The sequence below is a fragment of the Gavialis gangeticus genome, unplaced genomic scaffold (genome assembly GCF_001723915.1).
Source record: "Gavialis gangeticus isolate Ggan-Ray unplaced genomic scaffold, GavGan_comp1, whole genome shotgun sequence".
NCBI lineage: Eukaryota > Metazoa > Chordata > Crocodylia > Gavialidae > Gavialis > Gavialis gangeticus.
This window is the reverse complement of record NW_017729004.1, coordinates 43,766,448-43,787,166: the sequence shown is the minus strand read 5'-3', so window position 1 is coordinate 43,787,166 and position 20,719 is coordinate 43,766,448. Positions and strand designations below refer to the sequence as shown.

The window sequence follows — 20,719 nt, the reverse complement described above, 5'->3', positions numbered from 1 at the left end:
AGGGCTGGAGCCAGAGCCACAGCAACTCCCTTGCTACTGTGCAATCTCCCCCATGCTCCCTGCACCATGCAATCTCCTGTCTTTCCTCCACCCCATACAACACAGTCTCCCCCATGCTCCCCATACTCTGCACCACATGACTTTTCCCTCATTTCCCTCACCCCTGCAACCACACAATCTTCCCCATGCTCCCCCCACCCATGCACCACACAATCTATCCCCCAACTGTGCAAAATCTCCCCCCACACTCACCCCACCCCATACCACACTCGCCACCCCCCAACACACACATGCACACAAACTACTTCGTCTTCCTCCAGTTGAGGCCAGAGCCAGAACAGCCCCCCACCCTGGCCATATTTAAATCTAAGACAAGGTTTCTTTTTCCCCATGCTGAATGAAGAATACAACTCATCTTAGATTTCAGTAAATATAGTTTTTTTCTCGCATTTGCAAACACTCTTGCTCAAATGCCTGCCAATAATCAAGACATGAGTAGTTTCTTCAGTGCAACCAAATCTATATATGGGCCAAGCACACCAAGAATCATCCCTCTGAGGTCCAACGATAGAGCAACACTCCTTAAATATAACTCCACCATCAACACAGGGTGAAAAGAGCACTTTTAAAAGCTCCTGAACTGAGATTCTAATGACAAAGACAATACCACCAAAGCCATTCCACAGGAATCTGTTAAGGACCATTCTGCAGATCCATCAACTTATCAAGAGGCCTTGAAAGCCATTAAGCTAATGAATAACAACAAAGTACATGGTCATGATGAAACTTATAAGCAAGGTGGAAGCTCTCTCACCAGCTACACAACATTATGGAAATCTGAAAAAACAAGAACATATTCCCAGCAACCTGAGAAATGCCAAAATCATTATTATAATCAAGAAAGGAGACAGATTGGATTGCAACAATTATCATAGTATTGCACTCCTGCCCATAGCTGGGAAGATCCTCACCAGCCTTCTCCTCAATAGACTCACTTTCCTCAGTGTGGAGATTCTACCTAAGTCCCAGTGTGTTTCAGACCACTTGAGAGATATGACAAATACTATATTCATTGCTAGACAGCTGCAGGAGAAGTACTGCAAGAAACAGCAAGATCTTTACATGGCCTTCACTGACATAAATAAGGACTCTGATTTAATCAAAAGGCAGGCCCTATGGAAGATCCTAATGAGATCTAGATGCCTGCTAAAGTATGTTACCATTATCAGACTGCTTAACGACAACAACTATCATAAGCAATTGCTTGGAAATGGATCCATTCACTACTAGAACTAGAGTCAAGCAAGGATGTGTGATTGTACCAACACTCTTTCCCATCTATATAGTAGCTACTCCACATCTTAGTGAAAGATTTCCATGCCAAGTCAGACTCCAGTATTGCATGGATAGGAACTTCTTGAACATCACCTGGGTACAACAAGCCCCAAATCTACCACCTCTTCTGCAGCGCACTGAGATGGATACAGGTGGTCATAACCCTTCAGCTGGGTCTAGCCACATACCTGAAGTGACCAGCCAGGGTCAGTGGACCCCTCTCCTCTTCCAGTATAAACCACTGACCAGAAAGGGCAAGTGTCTAGGTAACAAGATTCAACATAATTCAGGCTGCTGCATCCTTGGCTTGTGCTGCTACTGACTTCCTGACAGATTCTCTGTCAGGAAAGGCAAGGTGGCTGAGTGGTAAAGGCATGAATGGGTTTAAATCCCTTCTTTCATGGGTGGTGGTGGTTGGAGACTTCAGAGGCACCACCTGCCAGCTTGACCTGTTATCTCAGGAGGTCTGCTGCTTGCCTGCAGTGCAGATATAGGGTGTCATGGAAGGACTACCAAGACTCACCTGGCCCTCTGACTACTACCCTATACTGCTCATCCATGTGGCCACCCATGGTATTTCCTGGGGCGACCCTGAGCAGGTCAAAAGTGACTACAGGGTTATGGGTACCAGAGTGAAGGGGACAGAGGATAAAGTGGTGTTCTCCTCAATCTTTCCAGCAAAGGAGAAGGGCCTGGGCAAGAGCAGATGCATCCTTCAGATCAATGCATGGCTGTGCAGATGGTGTTTCCAGCAGGGCTTTTGTCTTCTTCAACCATGGGATGTTGCTCCAAAAAGAACAACGGCTACAAAGAGATGGGATCTACCTTACAAAGAGAGGGAAGAGCACCTTTGCACACAGGCTCGCTAACCTACTGAGGAAGGCTTTAAATTAGGTTTGCCGGGGATGGAGATGAAAGTCCTGAGGTAAGTGGGGAAGCAGATGACCTGGAGGGAGTAACACGGGAGACCTTCTCATTCTTCTTAAGAAACTAGGGTAATCAGCTAGTTACCTCACGTGTCTGCATGAATGTATGGAGCCTGGGAAACAAGCAAGAAGAACTGGAAGTCCTTGCTGACCACAGAACTATGATGCGAGTAGAGTAGCTTGCATGACTAGAGCACTGCCATGGACTGGCATAAATTGTTCAGGAATAACAGGCAAAAGAGGTGGAAGAGTTGAGCTTTATGGTAGAGAGCTGTATAACTGCTCAGAGCTCCAGTATGAAACTGGAGATAGGCTCTGGTTCTTATGGGTGACTTAAATCACCCTGACATATGCTAGGAAGGCAACATAGCAGTACACAGGCAATCCAGAAAGTTTTTGGAGAGTGTTAAGGACAACTTCCTGGTGCAAGTGTTGGAGGCCAACCAGGGGCCATGCTCTTCTTGACCTTCTGTTCACAAACAAGGAAGAATTGGTGGGGAATGTAGAAGTGGTAACTTGGACAACAGTGAGTACAAGATAATTGAGTTCAGGATCTTGAGGAAACAAAGGAAGGAGAGCAGCAGAGTAAGGACCCTGGACTTCAGAAAAGCAGACCTGGGCAGGATCCCCTGGGAGGTCAGTCTAAGGGGGAATGGAGTCCAGGACATCTGGCCGTATTTTACAGAAACCTTACTGATGGTGCAGAAATGAACCATCCCAATGCACAGAAAGACTAGCAAATATGGCAAAAGACCTGCTTGGCTTAGCAGGAAATTCTTCTGTGAGCTAAAACACTAAAAGGAAGCTTACAAGAAGTGGAAACTTGGACAAACTATTAAGCTGGGGACCGACTGGATAAGACGCAGCTCTGCAGAAAAAGATCTGGGGATGACAGTAGACAACAATTTGAATATAAGCTAACAGTGTTCCTTTGTTGCAAAGAAGGCTAATGCCATACTGGGCTGTATTAGAAGAAGTACTGCGGGCAGATCAAGGGAAGTGCTTCTTCCCCTCTATTTGGCACTGCTTAGGTCACATCCAGAGTACTAGAGTTTTGGGCCCCCAGTATAGGAAAGATGTGGACAAACTGGAGAGAGTCCAGTGGAGAGCAACAAAAATGGTTAGAGGACTGGGGAACATGACTTCTAAGGGGAAACTGAGGGAGCTGGGCTTATTTAGTCTGGAGATGAGAAGATTGAGAGGGGATTTAATAGCAGCCTTCAACTACATGAAGGGTGGTTCCAAAGAGGATGAAGCTAGGCTGTTCTCAGTGGTGGCAGATGACAGAACAAGGAGCAATGGTCTCAAGTTGCAGTAAGGGAAGTTTAGGTTAGATATTAGGAAAAACTCTCACAAGGAGGGTAAGTAAAGCACTGGAACAGGCTACCCAGAGAGGTTGTGGAATTTCCTTCCATGGAAGTTTTTAAGATCCAGCTAGATAAAGCCTTTGCTGGGATGATCTAGTTCAGAGTGGTCCTGCTTTGAATAGGGGGTAGGATTAAATGACCTCTTAAGGTCCCTTCCAACCTATTAGATCAACTCCAACCTCCGCCCCAGGCAGGAAAGAGTGCTGGGGTCAGATGACCCCAGCCAGGTGTCTATCCAATCTCCTCACAAATACCTCCAAAGAAGGGGACAGCACCACCTCCCTTAGAAGCGTATTCCATATTTTGGCAACCCTCACTGTAAAGAATTTTTTCCTGGTATCCAGTGTAAATTTGCTCTCTTTCAGTTTGTGGCCATTATTTCTAGTTACCCTGATGGGCACCCTGGTAAACATCATGTCCCCTATTTCTTGATGAATTTGTAGGCTGACACTAGATCACCTCTTAGCCTCTTCTTGCAGAGGCTGAAGAGGTTCAGGTCTCCCAATCAGTCCACATAGGGCTTTTTCTGTAGGTCTTTTACCAGACAAGTGGCCCTCCTGTGAACCATTGCCAGACAATCCACATCCCTCCTGAAGTGTGGTGCCCAAAACTGGACGCAGTATTCCAGCGCCTGCCTGCATAGAAGGGAAGTATCACCTCCCTAGACCTATTTGTGATACACCTGCTTATGCAAGAAAGGGTGCAGTTAGCTTTACTTATTACCTCATCACACTGGTGATTCATGTTCATTTTGGAGTCAACTATGACTCCAAGATCCCTTTCCACAGTTGTGCTACTTAGAATGGTAACTCCCAGGCTATAGGAGTGTTGATGATTCTTCCTCCCCAGGTACAACACATGACACTTATCCTTGTTAAACTGCATCCTATCCTGTTCTGCCCATTTCCCCAGTCTGTCAAAATCAACCTGAATTCACTCCCTGCCCTCTAGTTTCTTTATCTCCCCCCATAGTTTGGTGTCATCAGCAAACTTGGACAGGGTGCTTTCTACTCCCTCGTCCAAGTCACTAATGAAGATATTGTATAGTACCAGTCTGTGGCAGAAGGCCACCTCTGTTTCTCCCCAAAAACTCTGCTCTGTGACAATTTGGTTAAGATGGGCCCTACAGAGATTACATACCTTACCCTATCTCTTTAGGTAACCTGAGCTGGACACATTCCTGAGGGGGTGGGGGGGAAACCTGCTCCCTCTGCCTACATGACTGGCATCACATACCTGGGTGAGGGGCTTGGGCTACCTAAGGAGCTAGGAACTGTCAGTCTGCTCAGCAACTAGTGATGCATTTCAAATTAGTTGGCTGACAGCCAACAGGTGCTGGCTTCCATTGGACCAGGTAAATGAGGTCATAAGGGCTATATAAGTTAAGGACTGCCCAGGAGGAGGGAGCAGCAGCCATGAGGAAGACTCAGAGACAGAGAACAGCTGAACTATCCGAAACTTGCTCTCTCTCTCTCTCAAGACTCATGATCAAGGAACTGCCTGCCTCCAGAGGGAATTTCCACCTGCCTCTGAATGATACTTGTAAGCTACCTGAGATCCAACTAGATACATAGCTTGCAGTAACTCAGATGCGTGATCAAAGGCTACCAAGCCATGCCAATTTGCTCTATGGGATTTCTGATATTGCTCTACCCTGTACCCTATTCCAACCCTACCCCTTGTAACCAATAAAGTTCTCCTTTGTACCTAGCGTGGGAGACTTATTGGGAGTGGGTCTAGATTATGCCTTGGGGTCCCCTTGGTTCATCTGACTAAGGGAGACCACTACTTGTGCTTCCAGCTGAGGGAAGCATCCCGAGTTCTTGAAGTGAATCAAGTACTCTTGAGAGCTACTAAGCCTGTGTTTCCCAGGGTGCACAGAGCCAGAATCAAGCCCATCCCTGGGTGGTGCCAATGTTACTCCCAGGCTAGCAGATGTGCTCCAGAAACGGGGTTGGCCAGGCATGAGGTGCCCCCAGGGAGGCACTCGGAGCCTGGAAGGTGGTCGGGCACAGTGAGGTGGGTGGCTCAATGCAGGAGCACCCCCTACTAGCCCGCCACAGATCCCAGGACAGAGCCTTGGGGGACTCCGCTGTCTACATTTCTCCCGGTAGAGACCGACCCACCCACCACCACTCTCTGGGTGAATCCCATAAGCCAACTTTCTACCCACCGAACTATGTAATAATCTATATTGCAACTGTTTAGTTTACTTATAAGAATTGGGTGCGACACTATGTCAAAGGCCTTTTTAAAATCTAAGTAGATAACATCTACCTCTCTTCCTTCATCCAAGCATTTTGTGACCCAGTCATAAAACGAAACCAGGTTAGTCAGGCAGGATCTGCCTGCTATGAACCCATGCTGATTGCCCCTTAGCATTATTTTACCAACTGGTCCCCCACAAATGTGATCCTTAACAATTTTCTCAAAGGTCTTGCCAAGGATAGAAGTGAGGCTAACCAGCCTATAGTTACCTGGTTCCTCCTTCCTCCCCATCTTGGAAATAGGGACCATATTGGCCCTTTTCCAATCCTCTGGGACCTGTCCTGAGTGCCACGAGCGCTCAAACAGTTGTGCCAGCGACTCCACTATGACTCCAGTTAGTTCCCTAAGTACCTTAGAATGAAGATCATCAGGGCCTGTTGATTTAAGTACATTTTCAACTCCTCCAGGTGCCCCTTTACTAGGTCAGCATGAACAGTTGGTGGGTTGGTATCTATCCTAGGCTTATCTAAAGTCCCAATGGGATGCATATTTGTATTCGTGTCCAGGAACAGGGATGCACAGAAATCACTGAGAAGCTCTGCTTTGGCCATTCTATCTGTTACCAGTTGCCCTAGTTCATCCTGAAGGGGCCCTAAATTACCCTGCACCTTCTTTTTGCTTCCTATGTACTTAAAGGAAAACTTTTTGCTTTCCTTAGCTTTTGCTGCCAATCTATGAAACCTTATTTTTCTATGATTCTGGATACCTCAGCCAGCTTGCCCACAGATGCTGCATTTAGGCTGACCCTTTAAACATCTGACCCAACTCTAGTTTGATTTCCTAGATAATTGACTCTGCCTCCTGAACCCATGTTCTGCCTGACCCTCTGGACCTCTGACTCGGTTCCCGGATAGATCTTCTGGCTTCCCTACACTCCAACTTAGCACACTCCCCTTTGACCCTGGCAACTTCTGACCCTGTGGTAACCGACAGACCTAGCTACCCATGACCCCACATGACAGACATGGAAAAAGGAAGAGTTTCACAGACACCTAGAAGGCAAAAATGAAATATTAGCATTGATACCAGGGAGGCTCTAGCACTGGATCATCCCCAGTGGTTCTATGATGTTTGAAAAGGCATCGATCATTTCAAGCAAATCAGTCTCACAATCAAGGCACACAAACAAAAGACACAAAAGGAAAGATAAGCTGTGATGTAACAACCAGAATCTACTCCTTCCTCCCAGAACTATTTACCACATCTACAGATTAACATCCATATCTAGGATCAGTTTCTTCAGTCCTCTAGAGACTCACCCGTGACTTCTGTTTACTGGAAAACTGTCATCCTCATACTGAGGGCCTTGTAACAGCAGCAGCAAACACTTCTTTGGAAGGTTATTACATTCAAAGTAATCCATCATTTTACAAGAAATTGCAATTTAAAAGTGGCTTCATGTACCCAATACTTTTAAAGAAACATGTTAAATGGAGTGCTCACCTGTACAAAAATTCTCTCATTCCCCAAATTTATTAAAAGTTTGAATTTCCACTATTACTTGCAAAACTTAAAAAATATTCAGGCCTAATTCATAATTAGTTGATAAATATTTAGGACCCAATTTTTGATTTCTGTAAACAGGCAGAGCTCCTTGAAATAACTGAGGATCTGGCTCATGCTCCTTAAAGTCTATATCTTTGCGATCATTTAGCTTTGATTTTGTATTCAAAGTGTACATAACATTTCCTCTTTTGTGAGATGCACTGAAGTGTAATTTAACAAGGAGTTAGTCATATAGGGTACAAAGCACCTCTGGCTGTCAGTCTGCTGATTTAATATGATAAACATGTCCAGTTTTAAAGAATTCAGCTGCCTTTATGTCTTTTTATCATCTCCCCACAGTTAACACCTGATCAAAAAGGACGTTTTGTTTTTCAAAAAGGAGTTATTGGCAAATTCTGCCCTCAGATATACTCTAAAAAAATCAATGGGAAGACGGAAATTGACCAGTAGTCTTAAAGTGAACTAATCAACTTTTGGTAAGCTGAAATGGCTCGTGACACTACATCTTTATAACCCTATTAGCTTCCCCTCTGAGCTAAAGTATTATCACTGTGGCATCCAACCTACACTGGAAAAATGGCCAATTGCTGACATTGTCAGCTACGGCTTTCCCTGATCTCACATCAAATGATGTAGAAAAATATCTCCCTGCTTGTACACACAAGAAAACACATCCCCATTCTTCCTGGTAATGGTGCTGAAAACTATTTGGTGCCATTAACACCAGCAATAAACCCATTTTTTACAACACCATTTGGGAGAGATCCGGGAGACCTACCATTGATGACCAATGTCACCTTAAAATTAGTCAGTGATGACTGATTTTTCCCAATATAAATGCAGCATAGAACCCCAGCTTTAATGTGGCTTTTGTCAAAGGCTCAACAAGAGGCATCCCCATCAGCCATTTCCACAGTGGTGGCATATAAATATGCTCTTAATTTTAAAACTAATAATAACAGCATATTAGAGGAATTGTAATTTTCATTTGGTATATTATTTTTGTGGCCTGCACCCTATGACTTGATATGCTTTTCTATAAATAGTGAACATTAGTAAGCTAACAGGGGTATTAGAAGTCACCACCACTGGTGTCCATTGGACTGCATAAAGTGTATATGCATTCTGGAAGCCTGCCCAAATAGTGGTTATTACTTTAAAGACAGCATGCCTAGCAGAATAATCATGAGACATCTTTTGGTTGACAAGAGGCCAGGGGTTTAGTCCCAGATTTGATATCTCTCTGAGTGTTGATGGACACATCCGTCTTCATTTTTTATAGGAAAGACAATATTTAACTATTCCTTTTAATGGGGTGCTGTTAAAAAAATGGAATGAATTATGTAAACATAATCACTGATCCAGATGTGAGACACCCACTGTATGACCATCTCACAGAAGACAAACATCTGAAGTCATGCAGGAGCTTCCTCATCAGCACTCAACCTCTCGATGCCACGTCCGATGAGACACAGCTACAGATGTGGATGAGAGGCTGAAGAAAATACCTGACAGTGAAAAAAATGGACATTACAGCGACTGAGACCTTACCAGCAGGGGCTGACAAACCATGGCAAAGATGGTAATGTCTCAACTGCCTACATACCAGAGTTGGGCACTCCAAGAAATCAATGAAGAACTGGGGCTATACCATTGATTCAAACACCTGTAACTGTGGCACAATGCCTAATGATATGCAACACCAGCTGCAATGCCTGCTACTTGAAGGCTCATGTGCAATGAAAGATCTCGCAAAGTTCAATAAAGAAACATGAGCAAGCATAACAAAATGGTCAAATGTGGTGGGGACACATGAGAAGCAGATCACAGATTTTAGGAAACTGAATATGTAAACTTCTACATAAGCACCAAGGATTATTTTCGTCCTCAAACTGTATGGTGCATTTGGTGATCATCTTTATTAGTACATTATGTAAGTTGGGTAAAATATTTCAGTCTGCAACTGTTTCTAGCACCAAGTATATTTCAGTTTTCATGTTCATCTCTCCTTCCATTTCTATATCCAGAGGTCCCTTTCCTTACCATTTGCAATTTATTACAACCCTTTGATATCTATCATTACATACTTGAAAAAGGCAGAAGTTATGGCAGGGTCGCACATTATAGCAGATGCATAAGAAGGAGGGTTCTGTGCCCACGGTGGCAAGCAGCTGCAGCTGTTCCTAGGCTGCCAGCAGTACAGGGAGGTTTCTTTCAGTGCCCCTCACCCCACCACCAAGTCAATTACAAGGGGTGATGCTTTATGGTATTAACTGATTCAGAGAAGTATGTTCATAGGGAACAACCTACAAACTTACAAAGTATCTGATAAAGTAGATTGCTGCCTAGGAAACCTCATGACTCTCTGAATCAGTTAGTCTCTAAAGTTTGACCCTGCCCTACCTTCTGCCTGACTTCAGATTAAGGATGTTATTAGACATTACCTTTCCCATGTACTAAATGCTCTTAAGATGAGAGTACCCATAAGTTAAGGCAAAAGTTGATTAGCTAAGTGCCCTCTGTGCTTCTCAAAGTTGCACCCCTTCCAACAAAATGGTGTTAGGCAGCTTATGTTGCAACTCAGATCAGAGCCAGGCACATTATAGAGGGTATTCATCCTTGCCATGTGACTGCTTACAGCAAGTGCTAACTTTAATACCACCTAACTGTCTGGAGGCAAGAAACAGACATTGCTGAACAAAGAGGATTAACTGTGATGCGATGCTTCATGGCACGGCTGATTCACTTCATTAGTAGAAACACATTGGCCCTTGATCTGCCCTTAATAACAGGCAGGTGTTCTAGGGGCTTGCCCTGGATGGCTGGTGAGTACAACCAGCTCAGGCTGCCTGTGCTCTTCTGCCACAGAATAGACATCTGCTGCAATAAAGTGGCAGAGTCTATTACCAGCTTTGTCATGTCACTAATTTTCCTTGTTACCACTCCTGTCATGCCACTAATGTGCTGCGACAAAGGGTAACAATGTCTATTTGCTAACAATTTGTGCACCCATAAAAAATTTTATGACATCACAAATGAAACACCAAGTGACATCTGTTTCCACCTTTAGAGTTCGCACATGCAAACTATAACATGTAACAACACTCTACCATAGCTAACCACTTCTCTCCTTGGCCAACCAATACTTCGAAAGTGTTTATATATTTCCAGGCATCATTAACTGAACAAGGGTCTTTTTCCTTTTTGAAAAGCTTAATCACCTTGCCCCTTTTTTCTCTTTAGTTCATCTCCTCTATCTCCCCGCTTCTGATCTGGCACTCTCAGCTAGAAACAAGGAGAACTGGTTCCTTGTTACCAGACAACTCTACACAGACTATTAGCTATTACTGTGTAGTCATTCATGGTTTGAAAATCTTCGGATTACATAAAAGTATAGTAACAAATATGGACACCAGGGAGGACTGGAAACTTCTTCTCCAACTATCAGTGTTTTGGGTAATGAAGTCAGGCTTTTAATATTAATTTACATCTATTAATTTAATATTCATATAATCCATTTTTTACTTAACAGATACACAAACATTTATATATAGAATTAGTGTGTTAATCATGTTTTCATTCTAGCACTGAATAGAGTGTAAAGTAATTTTGTAAGTAAATTTCCTCCAGTTAACTCCAGTCACTGTTATTGAGAACAATTTTCTTTGGTAAAAGTACTAAAAAAGGTGAAGATCTCTCTCTTACAAATGATCAAGTTGTTAGTAGATTTTGCAATATATCCCTATTATGCACACTTAACTCATACTTAAGCAGGGTAATATTATTCAAAATGGAGTAAAGACCTGTAGCACACGACAGCTTAAACTGTCAGCACAAATGTATTTTAAGTGGAATACAGTCTTAATTTTTAAAGGAAATTGCACGTTTCACACAGTTAGGTATAAATGTCAGCCTTATTTTAAGGCTGAGTAAATAGTCTTAAACACATCCTAATCCTATTAGATGCAAACCCTGAATGTAAAGGTTGAATTGAGTTGGCAGACTATTGTAGGTAAACATGCATTTGGCTCCCATAGGTATACTATGCCGTGTGGTGGATAAAAGAGCTTTGTCCTCCTATTCCCTCAGTAGTTTCTCTCTTTAACACCGTACTTCTCAAAACCACAAATAGCCCAAGTTCCATATGACAGATGCTTCACATTTGGAATCCTTAGTGCTCCATATTCACAGTTAAATGTGAAACCTCATGTGGTTCTTAATTAAACCTTTACTTACAAAATGAGAAATCCCCAAGCAAATATTCAGCATGGTGCTCAAGTAATTACACACAGTAGGTGTGTAACTCCCATTATCAATAACTAGAGTTACATGAGAGTTCCTTGTGTGCAATAAAAATATATTCCCACTGCATCTTGGTTCCATATAAGCAATAGAAAAAAGACTATCTTGAAATAGATTAAAGGAGCTGTTTTTTTCCTTAGTTTGTTCATGCTGAAGATTTTTTCTTCATGTTTTCCATCATCTGTAAGATTCTGTTAAAACGATCACGTCAAGATATCATTCCCTTCTCTGTAGCCTCATATTTGTTTGTGAGGGTTTTTTAAAACAAATTTTCTATTTGGTCACAGGCATAAGGAGATACCATGATTACTTTTCTATTTACTTGGTCATCTGCAAACTGCCCTCATTATTGATAGTAACAGGGATATGTGCAGCCACAGAACAATGGGGAGCTGTTCTGGACTGGATTTACAAATTTAACCTCAAAGGACATCCAACCCCACATTAGAATAATTTTGACCCAAAAGCAGCTCTCCAGTTTCTCCTCTTCTTGCTCCTCCATGTATTAAGGATTCCATCTCTTCCCATTTCTGTTTCTTTTCCTTTTGCAAACACAACCTTCTCACCTCACTGACAGTCCATCACCATCCCTACTGTGAACCAGAAAAAAATACTACTATATCATGGGCAAAGAGCTCCATGGCGCAAGTTCTCTCCTTATAACTGATCCCTCCCCATCCAAGTTGCCTCTATCTCAGCTCTTATTCTCTCTAAACCTGATGCTGGTTTAATAACTTTCAGTAGTGGGCAGAGGCCAAGCTGGACAGGCTGTGAGAAGATTCCAGGTAGGGAAGAAGCAGGGTTGGGAATTGATCCTGGGTTTCTAGTTGAAGCATGTATCATACAAGTAGAAATCATTCCATTTCCAAGCACAAGGCCCCATGAAGTCCCATAATATCCTGACCAGCCCTCAAAGTTTTAAACATCTGAGATACAATTCAAGGTTACATTAATTTCTTTCCACACACAGCTTGACAGTGTCCACTGAACTGTTGTTGAAGAGCTGGCACAAATTTCAAGGCATTTAAACATAAACCATAACTTCAAACAAATGACAGCTTTGTTTAAAAAAATAGAAGAAAAATAATCTTATTAGCTGACTTCACATGTAGCACTTATGTAAGATAGACAGCAGACCTTAACTTTAAATGTCCTTAACATTTTTGGTTAATCTTATGTACAGTTTCTGAATTCCCTTTAAAGGGGCCTAATTATTTTGGCCAAATTTTGCTTAAAATTCAGTATTTACATAACTAAGCTTTTGCAAGACCTGAACAACAGAATGCGTTTTCTTTGAAGTTGTTTGTATATTAATTTTTTTAAGCTCTGTATAGCAGACATAACCTCAATAATGAAGCACTGAGTGGCACATGAGAATCTGAACTTTAAAATGACTTGATCAAAAACATAAATAAGGTTATCATGTTATGGTAATGTCCAAGCTGAGAGAAAAACAAAAGACTAACAAATCAATAATTTAAACAAGTGGTTCTTAAACAAATTCTCTCAGTTTTAAGAAAGAACTGCATTTATGAAAAGTGATGCAAATTAATTTTATTAAAAGAACTAGGAGAACCTTCTGTTATTAGGGACACCAAAGCAAACCCCAGCCAGGCAAACTGAGGCCCCAATTCCAAATCTTGAAACCTCTCACTCTTCACCTCTCTAAAAGCAACATTCACATAAGTATATGAAATTTATCACTGAAAGAAATTGAAGCCATTCTATGCTTCATGTCAATACTGAGTTATATATTGTTTTAAAGTACAAAATAAATATGTATTCAGAGAGCTCTGCTTGTAAATAAAATGTCAAATAATTAGCAAAGGCAACACAGCTTTTCCTATAAGATTTATAATGAAATACTCAAAAATTGTTTAGAGTATAACCCATGTAAATATTCACATACATACAACAGTCTAAAAGATTTTTTAAATGACTGTATTATCTCACATAGAACACACATCCTTTTTCCAAAAATCATCTTCTGGAAACTGGGATACAAGTTATAAGCGAGGAAAATGGTAATAGCTGTTTCTGCAGCATAAGCCTCTGATGAGGAAAAGTGAATGTAACACTACATGTGCCCCACAGGTGAGAACCCTGGACTCCCTACCTGAAGTTACTCGGTTACTTACCGTTGCATACCAGTATTGTGTGAAAACAGAAAGATCTTTTTTCTTCATTTTACCTTTCAAAAACAAGCTGAGTATCATATTTGGGGGGTATTATGTTGTATGCAAAAATATGGTAAATGTGTATGCAAAGTTTTTAAAAAAGAAATTCCAATGGATTTCAAAATATTGTGAACATTTTATTTTATATAAAACAAATAGACTTGACTCTTTAAAATCAAGGTTAAAAAAGAGTACATACATTACTCTGATGTTTATTGACTTCCATGGCATGCATAACATCTGGAGGCTCCTTCATGTGAGCATAACTGGATGCCCCTTTTTCAGCATCATGCTTCTGTCTGTAGAGTACCTAAAACAACAAAATATATAGTATTAGACATTACAGTAAAATCCAATACAATATAGCTGCTTTGTGACCTCATTGTATCAGGTCTTGTTTTAAAAAGATAAGAGTGTTATGACTTGAGTTAAACTTCATTGGAACTACTGGATGTAACAGTCACCCTTCACTGAGGAAAAAAAATGGAGGGAACAACTAAATTCCTCCTGGAACCAGAAAGAAACCTTAACTCAAACCAATAATACATGTAAAAGCACAAAATAAAAACACACCAAGGACATGTGGGCAATGCAGTTTTACTAAGAATCATATTTATACAAATCCAAGATAAGCATGAAGTTAAGACAATCCCCAATAATTAGATTCTATACATGCAAAAATGCATAAATTTGTTATATTTTTCCAGATATAGAATCTAATTATTGTAAGATCATCTTAAATTCCACCTGCACACTGCTGCAGTGGGGAAAGCGGTGGCAGGGGTCATATGGTGGGAGAAGCAGTAAGGGGAACAGGCAATGGAGGAGTTGGTGAGGTGGAAGGTGGTGGGGGAAAACAAACATCCTCTGTGAGGATGAGGAACCTTTTTCCCCCACGTTAAACGGAAATAAAAACCCTGCCTTGGAATCAAGTAAATAATGGTATATTATTTTAATAGAGGTCTCTGAGAGTGAGAAAAGCAGTAAAAAATGCCCAGAAATAGATTGTAAGGAAACAGAAGGCAAAGGCACAAAGTTTGAATAAACACCAGAATGATGGCCCCAAGAACACCTATTGCAATAGATGGTTGGATTTAGCATTGGCTTTAAGTGGGTTGGCCTTGTGGCAGAATGCCATCTCTGCCTGTCCCCAAACTCTGCTATCAGACAATTTGGTTGCCATGGTCACTACAAAAGGCAGGGTGACTGTTACATCCAGTAGTTCCAATAGAGTTTAACTCAAGTCATAACACTCTTACCTCTGCCCCATCAGCTTCAGGTAACACTGAGTTGTAATCTGAGCTGGATACATTCCAGAGGGAGGAGGAAACCCACTCCCTCTGCCTACAAGACTGACCTCACACACACCTGGGGGCGGGGGGGCTTAAGCTCCCTATTGTTCTAAGCAATGCCAGCTTTGTAGCCAACAACATAACTGGGAGGGGCTACAGACCCTGCCAGTCTACCCAACAACCAATGATGCATTTCAAATTGGTTGGCCGGCAGCCAACACTTGCTGGCCTTCACTGGATCAGGTAAATGAGGTCATAGGGGCTAAATAAGTGAAGGACTGCCCAGGAGGTGGGGGCAGTAGCCATGATGAAAACTCAGAGAGAAGCTGGACCATCTGAAACTCTCTCTCTCAAAACTCATGATCAATGAACTGTTTGCCTCCAGAGTGAATTTCCACCCGCCTCTGGACAGTACTTGTGAGTAAGCTACCTGAGATGTAACTAGATATATAGCTCGCAGTAAATCAGATGTGTGATCAAAGGCTACCGTGCCACTGTTTGCTCTAAGGTATTTCTCTGATACTGCTCTACCCTGTACCCTATTCCAAACCTACTCCTTGTAACCAATAAAGTTCTCCTTTGTATCTAGCATGGGAGACTTATTGGGAGAGGGTCTAGATTATGCCTTGGGGTCCCCTTGGTTCGGCTGACTAAAGGAGACCACTATTTGTGCTTCAGACTGAGGGAAGCACCCCAAATTCTTGCAGTGGGTCAAGTACCCTCAAGGACTACTAGACCTGTGTTTCCCAGAGGGCACAGGTCCAAGATCAGTCCAGACTCTGGGTGGTGGCGGCACTACCCCCAGGCTTGCAGGTGTGTTCCAGGAAGGGGGTCGGCTGGACATGAGGTGCCCCCAGAGAGGCACTTGGAGCCTAGAAGGTGGTTGGGCACAGTGAGGTGGGTGGCCCAATGCAGGAGCACCTCCTAGTGGCCCACCACAGGCCTAACAGTAGAGAAATTACAGCCTATTTGATTCCTCTGGTGTTTGCAGAAACAGGATTTGTGCCTTCTTTGTATATCAAACATGACTGCTGAAAGGTACCTGCCTCCATCAGTCCACCACCCTAACAGTAACAACCTGCAGAACCCAAAGTTTTACAGAACTTGTACACAATAGACAATACACATGCAAATAATGTGGGTAATACATGTGCAAATAATGCAGGACCAGTTTACTCTAGAGTAAATTACTCCAGAGTCAAGTGACCTGGGCATGCATCTACACATGCAGGGACTTGGGAGTAGATTTCCTGCTCATGGCAGCAATCTGCTCCCAACCCATCCGCCCTGAACCAGCCCCCCATAGTATCCAGGGGGAGCTCTAGGCTCCCCCTGGGTGCTAGCCCAGGGGCTGGCAAGGAGCACAGGGACATTGCTCGCTGCTCTGGGACCTGCCTGTTCCCAGGATGGGCTCTGCCACTGAAGCCTGGGAGGGAATAATGTCCCCCTGCCTGGCAGCAGGGAGCTCCTAGCCTCGACTCCGCAATCATGATCATGGGGCTTGGAATGGGATATTCTTATCTCCCAGCCCTACCCAGTCATGAGGCCCAGGCTGGGAGATTCTCACCTCCTAGCATGAGCTCTGCAGTCATGGGGCCTGAGTTGGAAGCCTCTTCATTCTCAGCCCTAGCCCCATGGTTGCAGGGCCTGGGCTGGGAGATGCTTATGTCCCAGTTCCACACTCACGGGGCCTGGGATGGGAGGTTCTTCTCCCCCAGCACCAGCTTTGTGGTTGTGGGGCAGTGATGGAAGATCCTTCTCTCTCAGCACTGGCCCCAAAATCATGGGGTAAGGGCTGGGAAATAAGGATCTCCCAGTGCCAGCCCCGGACCGTGGAGCAAGTGCTGGGAAAGAAGAATCTCCTAGCACCAGCCCTGCCGCAATGGAGCTGGTGCTGGGAGATAAAAATCTCCTAGCCTAGGTCCCATGACCACGGGACTACGCCTGGGAGACAAGAATCTACCAGCCCAGGCTCTGTGACATAGGGCTAGGGCTAGGAGAGGAGAATCTCCCAGCACCAGCCCTACAACCATGGAGCTGGCACCAGGAAAGACGAATCTCTCAGCGCTGGCCCCACAACCATGGGGCTAGGGCTGGGAAATAAGAATATCCCAGCTCCCAATCCCCAATCACAATTGTAAAGCGGAGGCTGGGAGATGAGAATTTCCCAGTCCCTGCTCCCTGATTGCAATTGTAAGGTGGGAGCTGGGAGCTCCCTGTTGCTGAAGCAGGGGGACATTGCCCAGGCATGGGCTCTGGTGGCGGAGCCCTGCCCAGCAGCAGGCAGCTCTTGGGGGCAGGGACATAAGCTTTCATGCTTACTTAAGAACATTCAACTGGTTATTGATACTTGAAGAAAAAGCAAGCATCAAAATATTTTCAAAGAGATCTCCATAACAGGCCTTAAAAACAATCCATGAACAAAGCACATTCTAAATAACATTATAAGATGATCACAGTAATGATTTGCAACTACAACCTTCAATACAAACAAGACAACAAAACTAAAAGTTTTGAAATTGCAACTCCTGAGAAAACTGACCTAGACTACTAAATATAATACCAGAACTGTATGGAAATGTCCTATCTCTAGAACTCCATAGGACAGCCACAGATCAACTGCCCTAAGGGGATACACACCAACAATATTATATATATCTAGATAGATAGATAACCATAGATATGCATATATAATGTGTGTGTTTAGGGGTGTAGAAAATGACAATCAATGTGTAGATGAGAAAACCGTGTAACTGTATATGCTTGCATATAAAATAATCAGAGCTAATAAAGTGGGAGGGGGCATTAATATCTGCTGTTATTCCACCAGAGCAAAAATACATTACTGTAACAAAAACATTAAGAATTACATATAAGAGTTTAACAATGTGTAATATGACTGAAGCTCATTATTTAAATGGAAGGCTTATGTTTACAAATTGGGTGCTAGGTTTGGATTAAATTATTTCTTTTACAGAGATATAATAATGTACATGAAATGACTTAGAACACATATTAAAATACATTTCAACATTTTCTGTTTATTAAAAATAAATTACACGGATGTTCCAAAAACTCTCTCCAATAAGTTGAATCCAGTACTTAAGATTCACCCGATTCATGATCTTCAAACATAAACAGAAAATATTGTTAAAGATCCATGTATAATAACTGCCCAAGTTACTGCAACTGCAAAAGAGAAGAAAATTAAATTGCCTGTTGACATGCTCTAAACTTCAATTTGCTTTCATTACTTATTTCCTGATAAGGAGTTGCTGGGCAATCTTTTCTCATGGCAGAAACAAATTGATGGAATGCATACAATTCTTATGATGTTCCTTGCAACATTTCTGCTCAGCCATTTGAAATACCATAATGCCTTTCTAAAAACATGCTGTGAAGAGGGAAGAACTTGGTGCATTGCTTTTCAGACTGGAAAAAGATAAAACATGAAACTATACCTGAGCAAGAATTTTCCATCAGAAAAATTTTCCACAGGAAAAAGCAATTTTGCTGGAAAATTACAATTTCCTGCCAGGAAATCAAGATGAAGAGTCCCCACCTGGAAGGCACTTGTCAAGTTTGTTTTCTTGCTGCATAAAGAAAGCATAATTGACAAATTCCTTCCTAGTAGGCAAAACAAGAGGCTTCCCTCCAGCTGGAGGCAGAGAAGCTGAACATCTCTGGTATCCCCAAGGATAAACTCGCTTGGGCGGGAGGAAAGCCTAGGTGTTCAACCTCCAAGAGCCTACCAGCTAAGCTACGGTCAGCTTCACTTTTCAGCCTCCATGGAATGGACTGCACAGAACAAAATTTCTATTTTTCAACCAGCTCTACAGAAAAGAGTCAAAAGGGGTTTTGTAAAAGATAGTATATATGTTCAGATATTTGCTGTCTCCCACCTGCCCTTCCAAACAAAGCACAGGAGTCCACCCTATATAAGGCCAAACATTGAATGCATAGGGAGCAAAAGAAAGAACTGAAATCATTTTCTACCTCCTTTCCAATACCATAGAACCCTCTCCATGTGAACAATACATGGGTGAAATGCTCCAGGATGAAATCCTGGCCCTGATGAAGCCAAAGGAGTTTTGCAATTGATTTTAAGGGAGCCAAGATTCCTTGTCTCCCCTACCAGGGTTTATGGATGTACAGTTGTGTTACAGGCCAGCCTAAAGCAACTAAATTGAGTTTCCTCTTCACATTTTAGAAAAGGGTAATTGTAGGTCAGGAATGCCACTCTGGGTGTCACTGTTCTGACAGAAACCAGGGGATTTTCTGTACAGTTTCCCCGCATGGCCTCTGTCACACTTAACTGAACACTTATGCCAAAATATTCAGCATCAGCATAGAGAAGGTATAAAGTTTGTAGTCAACTCAATATCATAGCAGAACCCTCACCTCCTTCAAAAAAAGGACTCTGGCTTTTCCACCTATTACAGAACAACCTTTCTGTAAAGAAGGTAATGGCATCATAACCAGCAAGTACTTTCCCTCATATCTCCCATTTTGGGTTTTGTCTGGTAGAAAATGACAATCTATTGAACTATAACTTCATTGAAACAGCAACAAACACCCTTCCTACCATCCATTTCCTACCATGGCACAGTTAAAATTTGAAATCATTTCACTTGCTACATAATACAATAATAATAGACACAATGTGGATCAGATTTAGATACCGTAAAGACTTTCCAGCAAAAAATCCCCCAGGATGTCTCCCAAAGCTGCATTAAATTCAGGATTGTTGTAAAGTAACCACAACTTGGAAAAATGTGTCAGCACAACTTAAGTTTTATGGTATGTTATGATTTATAATGCATTTACTCTTACAGGGGATGATACATATTTTTGAGTTATAGCTTGGCTCCTACTACACTGCATATTTATTTAAGAATATTGGATGTTAAGCAACATGTTCAACAAATGTCAAATGAAAATGGCAGTACCTATTCACTTTTGTGATTGTTTTGCTGACTCGAATGATTTTTATTTTTAGTGTCAGACCATTTCCCAGAATCACTCATGTGGGAGGGGGGATTATTATTTAATTTTTATTAAATTAGTGTTGGAACTGATCCAGGAATAAATCACATGGCAAACCAGTTAACTGAAGTTTATAAATCAAGACTAATGCTTTAAAAAGTTATACAATCTTAATCTGAAATTTATTTTAGCTACAACTTTTCTAATCACTCATTTTACAATGGTGTGCCACATTAATGTCACTGTAGTTACTGCTCTGATTTAACTTAGTGCAGGGGCTTTTTCAAGCTTTGGGCCAAGAACAACCCAGCCCCAGTCCGGCATGGTCTGAGTGGCTTCAGTGATGTGTCAGAGGCAAATGGGGGGATGCTTTCCCTGCACCCACACTGGAGCAATGCAGCTGGGAGCTGTGCTCATGCTACCACTGCTTCTCCCAGTTCCATGCTCCCCAGCTGCAATGTGAGCACAGCTTCCACTCTGGAAGCTGCACCCCCATTCCCCTACCCAGCCTGGCCCTGGCGCAGCTTCACTCCAATTGAAAGCTGCTCTTGCATTGCAGC

At 42.5% G+C, this 20,719-nt stretch overlaps 1 protein-coding gene across 4 annotated transcripts in view; it reads right to left on the bottom strand.

The window, feature by feature from the left end:
- The window catches only part of NEBL (nebulette), a 647,345-nt gene that overhangs the window by 210,185 nt on the left and 416,441 nt on the right, over window positions 1-20,719 (bottom strand). For 3 of the 4 annotated variants that reach the window (XM_019508316.1, XM_019508317.1, XM_019508318.1), the window contains exon 5: window positions 14,081-14,191. The exons of the other annotated variant lie outside the window; for it this stretch is intronic. In XM_019508316.1, the coding sequence (XP_019363861.1) occupies window positions 14,081-14,191 (111 nt within the window). The remainder of the gene's footprint in view (window positions 1-14,080; window positions 14,192-20,719) is intronic. 4 annotated transcript variants of the gene reach the window in all.